Source organism: Haliotis cracherodii, unplaced genomic scaffold (assembly GCF_022045235.1).
Source record: "Haliotis cracherodii isolate W230 unplaced genomic scaffold, xgHalCrac1.p SCAF_9, whole genome shotgun sequence".
Taxonomy (NCBI): Eukaryota; Metazoa; Mollusca; class Gastropoda; order Lepetellida; family Haliotidae; genus Haliotis; species Haliotis cracherodii.
The window spans coordinates 19,084,573-19,090,890 of record NW_027266343.1 but is presented as its reverse complement, the minus strand read 5'-3'; the positions used below and the strand labels follow the sequence as shown (position 1 = coordinate 19,090,890).

The 6,318-nt window shown below is 40.3% G+C and overlaps 1 protein-coding gene across 1 annotated transcript in view; it reads right to left on the bottom strand.

The window, feature by feature from the left end:
* LOC139452735 (protein FAM184A-like) overlaps nt 1-6,318 on the bottom strand; it is a 110,143-nt gene that overhangs the window by 77,805 nt on the left and 26,020 nt on the right. The window contains exon 7 of the mRNA XM_071234313.1: nt 3,118-3,279. Within this exon, the coding sequence (XP_071090414.1) occupies nt 3,118-3,279 (162 nt within the window). The remainder of the gene's footprint in view (nt 1-3,117; nt 3,280-6,318) is intronic.

The window sequence follows — 6,318 nt, the reverse complement described above, 5'->3', positions numbered from 1 at the left end:
AGAAACATATGGAGAAGTATATAAGTTAAGAAGAGATGTTTTTAATGTTTACCACCTAATGACAAACTAACAATCAGTCGAGTGTTACCACAGTGTCTTTATTCTTATCACGATATGCTGCATATGATTTCCAAACTTTACACGCAAATCCTGCACGAGACAAATGGTGAATCTTGAGTCATGGCTCTATGACATCACATGTGATGTGTTCATGAGCGTCGGTTCACACAACATGCCAGTATGTTCGTTTGTTCCTCGAACCAATCTAATGTCTCTTGAATATGAGTAATTCTTCATCTATTAACCAACATGTATAGTATTCGTGTTTCTTTTGTCGGTGAGTATATAAGAAAGAACCTAAATTAACTTATCATGCAAGATACTGCAAACTGGTTGAAGCCAGAAACCTGGACACATTGAACATGTAGAATTTTACACCAAAACAACCAGAAGTAGTGTCTTGATTTGTACTGATACGCAAGGAGGGCGTTCATGATGCATTGTAGGTCCTATATCTTAAATCTACCACTGAGTATTTCAAGATAGACCAACGTCACAAACTATCCTTGATACATATATTGCTGAAATGTAGTGATGAAAGCCAAATTGTGTTACAGTCCTCGCTTTGATGAACATCATCCAACGTTTGGCCCCTGTGGAGCCTGGAAACAAGACACTGGCTCAGGGCCAAACCACTGCCTGTAGGTGTGTCATCCGATGACTTAGTTAAGGGAAACTGATTGGGAACACCTCTCTCAATACAACATGCATCATTAAAACAGTTTATGCTTTTTTTGCTCACATACAGTTAGCTGGTTTCACAGAAATTTGCCTCTTACCGACCTGCTGTTCTTCTCCCATGTCTGTTTTCATTTTAAAGGCTTATCTGTGTTTGTAAGATTGAAGTTGCTGGCCATCACTGTGTCAGTTTAACAGACCAAAGAATGGACACTAAAACCGGGATGTTCCAAATGAAATGCTAGAAATAACATTCAAACGTGAAACGTACATTTGTGATTGGTTGTTATATGATTGTGAGTGAGTGAGAGTATAACAGTTGTCAGCAATTAAACAATTAGCGTCTTGTGTAGTCAGCAAGCTATCAGTTTTTGTGACTTGGCTTCCTCTATGTGTTACATGGTCTTCAGTATCTTCAATGAGGGAATGGCAGCGGAGCCCTGATAAATGATGGGTACAATAACAATACTGTATTTTCTTGAGTATAGTGCGCACTTTTCCCCCAAAAAACACAGCTGTGTAGAAGGGGGTGCGCATTATACACGAATTAATGAGTTTTGATGTTTTTTCCCCCATGGAAAGACATTACCGTGAGCACGTAACACCGGAAATACCATGTCAACAAATCCATACTGAAGTTCACAAATTATTCATGTAATTACACTGTCTGGCCATGAAAAGTGTTCTTTGTATATGTGGCCTTATGTTTGTAACTTATTTCATTAATTTTATTCAAAATTACTTTTAATATTGTTTTAATTAATTTCCGCGAAATCGTGTATGAAGCGATCGGAAGATCGCACAACTCACCGTTTTTAACAGGAACCACGGTCAGATTACCTCTATTGATGACTTGAAACAAACTTTAGTTGACAGAGAATGGATAGATATATCATAAATGCCATACTTTGATTCGTTAAAAGTCATATTTGTTTTTGTTGGATGATTCTATGTCAACACATAATTATCGCGATCACGCGATCACGTGCACGGGAGCCTTGACGGTGACTGGTCAGACTGGTTCCATGTAAAAAATAATACCCGGCAATAGCGATCAGCTGCTTCGCTTAGGGTTATTATTATTTTAAATATGTTTAGTAAAAGCTGCATCTAAATTAACAAGATATTGGAATATATTATTCCTGATAAAAAAAAATAGTTTTGCCGATCCTTGCATTAAAATACTGTAAAGTTATATCATTGGGTGTGTCTTGAACGAATCACCGGTAGATTCCAAGAAAACGTGTGTACAGCTGATTGCTGTATCCGGCTAAGTTTACGAGAAAATACACAAGGTAATCTTCATCCCTGGATATAAAACAATGCCTAGCTGAACAAAAAATACAATTTAAATGGTAAATCAACATGTCTGGTGATTTTTTATCTCAAATTTCGAATTTGTACTGACGAAGTTTCTCATCACCCGTTCGTTTGCCGGACTTCGCTGAAGGGGTACGGTGTAATTTTGTTCTGCGCATAATATTCAAATTTCTTTTTATCCAAACTATTGAACCCGCCAGAGGGGGGTGCGCATTATACATGGGTGCACACTATACTCAAGAAAATACGGTAATAATAATAATAATGAGTCCATTTGTATGGCACCAAACTCCATACCAGCTCGTGTGCTCATGGCGCTTACATTATTACCCCAGTCAATGGATAAGTGAGCACTCGATTTTCATTCTCAGCTCCCTGAGTATACAACCCAAGCTGCCTGTGAGGCGCTAGAAGATTAACAGCCATATTACCATCTCATCCTACTGGGTACCCACTCCCTGCTGGGTGAACAGAGGCACATTTAGAACAAAGTCACTTGCCAAAGGAGACACCACATGTGGTACATGTGCTTCAGTGTGGGGCAGGACCGAAGCCTTAGAAACTCTCAGGAGTCAAGCTGCTTAACGTGGTCACCAATCTATCTACTCTCCCAGAATGATGTTGCTTAACTTCACCTGATTAGTGATCTGTGTGCTGTGCACAGGACGATGTGCCACCACACTTAAACAGCCAGACCTAGTTCCTCAAACAAACTTAGAGCTATGACTCTTAAAGTCATACGATACTCAAACATGACCTTCCAAAAGTCATAGCACTATATTGCATTGGGGTGTGAGGCCAAGGTCTTCAATCAATCTTGTTGGCCCCTCTAGCTGGTCCCCATGCTAGTTCCCTACACTAAAACATGGGGTACTTGTAGCCTAATATACCTCATAGGAGCACATTAGGACACTGATTACACTGGAACTGATTGATCAACCATTGTTCAGATAAAAAGTGAAAACAGATTTATAGCTTACTGTCAATGGACAAAATAGGCACGTTTATGTTTGAGCCACAGATGGTGAGTTACTTGTGAAGGTATAGCACTGGTCTTACCTTGAAATTGGCCTCGGAGATCTTGGTTGCCTTCAGCTCTGCCCGAGTTGTGTCCAGCTCATACTTGAGCTTGGTGGCCGCTTCCTTCAGGTTGGTGATGTGGGAGGTTGCTGATCCCAGGCCATTCTCACTCTCATGCACCAGCCCCTCCAGCCTCTTCACCTGCACAACACAACACAACACGCAGCCTCATCTCACATCCAGTGGACATACTCCTTGTATGGTTTGGTTTGGTTTGGTTTGTTGTTTTACATCGCACTCAGCAATATTCCAGCTATATGACGGCGGTATGTAAATAATCGAGTTTGGACCAGACAATCCAGTGATTGATATCAAGAGCATCGATCCACTCAACTGGAAACGATGACATGTATCAACCAAGTCAGCGAGCCTGGAATCTTCCCGTGGGTACTCCTTGAAGAAAACATGTTAGTTTCTCAGAGGTCTATCATACAGAATACCCACAGGTTAAATGAAGTAATAAATATACATGCCAGTTATAGCGAGTGAATGAATGAGTGAGTATGTATGTTATGGTTTTACACATCTTTTAGCAATATTCCAGCAATATCATGGTGGGGGACACCAGAAATGGGCTGATACATTGTATTCATGTGGGCAATTGAACCTAGCAAACACTTTAACCACTAGGCTACTTCACTGTACCTGCCAGTTATAGGCATGAGAACAAATTACATAAGGCTTTTGAGCAGCGGTTTGTTGTTTAACATATCACTCAGCAATATTTCAGCTGCATGACAATGGCCTGTAAATAATTTGGTCTGGACCAGACAATCCAGTGACTAAAATTATGAGTAACCATACACAGTGTCTGGGAAGGCTGTCAACCAAGACACCAAGCCAGCCCACCCGATCCATAAAGTCGCCTCGCAAGACAAGCATCGGTTGCTCGGAACTATTTATAACCAGGAACGAGAATGACCAAGGCTTTAGAAAGAGTGAGGGAGTTTTGCATAGTACAGCACCCAAAAGTCGCAAACACTTTATGTAAACCATTATTAATAATTTTACTTAAACAACCAAATCCACATGTTGTTATGGTAGGAATTGTGCATACAAAAAGTCATCACATGTAATAAAGGGCCACAGGTTTGGAAAATTTGTCAAAAAGGATGCAAAACAATAATAGGAAAGACAATCACTTGCAGACTGCCAGTCTGATGCAGAATATTCTGAACCTATACAATTGACTGGAAGACACGCTGTTCTCTGGCTTGAATCAGAATTCATTGGAGAAAATGAACAGCTTACATTTCACCCCTTTTGATCTCACAACTTTTTACTGCCAAACTTTGATAAGAAATTAAAGTATTCAGCCAAGCTCAGTCTTGATGTAAATGTGGGCTATTTTCAGACAGGTCGCCCTGGAATCTAGTTACAGAAGCAATAAATTTAGAGATATCTTCTCAAAAGTTGCTAGATGGTCTGATTAGTACGCTAGAACAGATTTCAAACATCTGCACAGTGATTCTGTGACCATTAACAGTAATCATTAGGGGAATGCACATCTTTGAAGCAGGGCAATGGCCACATTACCAGGATTACTGCCATTTACAATCACATTGAAACAAGCATCAAGAAGCTAAATTCAACTAACTGGCTAAAAAGTTTCCTCTCTTTCACTTTTCCCTACCTTGGATTAAGAATACTTCCCTGATACTAAATGGTGCTGATGTTCCCGCAGTTGATGGTCTACAGTGCAGTCATTTTATCTCATTCCTTTCAATGCACAAAGCATTTCAGTGATACTGCTTGGACTTTCATCATTTATGTTTGTACCTATAGGAATGTCAGTACCATTTTGCTTCTTGGATTTAAATTCAGAAAGTAATGTGTCTTAAACAGGGGGGCACAGGTGGCCCAGTTGTCTAAGTCGCTGTGATTTGCTGTGCAGAGTTGCGTCCCTTGGGTACGCCAGAAACCTATGATTGTGGGTTCGAATCCCAGTTTGCCCCGATTATGTTTCTATATTTGTCAGCACCATACCCGTCCTCTTGGGTTTCACAGAAGTGGTAAACGTCTGAGACCTGCATCACTTCTGGCTTTCTTCTCACATTAAGCTGACATGCTGTGATATAACTGGAATACTGTTAAAAGCGGCGTTAAACCCAACTCACTCACTGAAATAACTTTTCCCCTAACCAGAGTTTCCAAAAGGAAGCTTTGGTCTATGATAAACTCTTCTTTCAAATTTTAATAGGCCAAATGGTCCTCCATGGTTGAAAACTCTGGAATAATCATCAAGTTGCTATCTTGATAGGACACTAAACTACAAAATCCAGTTTTGAACAATTATCATGCATCTGAAATTAACCATAATTTACCTGAAAATGATTTTGGAGTACATTTACTCCTTCTTCAATTATTTCATAGCATGGCAAGATTATCCCTGCTGTCATGTTTGTATTTCTTTATACGTTATAGCAGGGCAGTACCAGTCTTGCTGCACTCAGCTGAGGCGGAGACAAATTGGCCTATGCGAAAATGTCCACTCTCAAAAGTCAAAAGGATGAAAGAAAATCTATGAAAAAGAAAAGAAATCCTTTGCTGAAATCTCCTGTGCTTGAGCTAAAAAAGGTGAAGAGTTAAACTCTTAGATAAAAGGGATTGTAAATGTCACAACGTCTGGTGTGGGTGGGGAAAGTTGCATGGGGTCAACTACAAAATGTCCCTAGGCAAATGGCTCCTAAGGAAAGATTTTAACTTCACAACTTAAAGATTCATTATGGATGCCAAACAGGATCTCCTTGCTCCGCCAACTGACAGGCTTGACATAAAGAAGGCTGATGTGCCCCCCAAAAAACCCCCAAAACAACAAAGTCACAGAACGCTTATCATGCCATGGAAAGGGTCATTAAGAATATTTGGTTAATTCTCATTTATTTTGATACAACATGTTGCAAACTTCCCTAACAGAACGAAAAAACGTGCCTTTCTGCAAGAGGCGCTCTCAACCAGGTCACCCATCAGAGTTACCTCCTCTTGAACCTTCACTTTCCTCTCATCAAGTTGTAGCAAATCACAGTAGGAGCAAAACAATCCCTCAGAAATTGTGTTACACTACACATTGGTGTTTCTGCTTCTGCTAGTGGCTCAAAGGGATCAGGGGTCAAATGTTGCAAAACCACACCCAAATCCGATGCAGGAGGTCTGAAGCGGCACCTTTGATCGTCAAGGCGA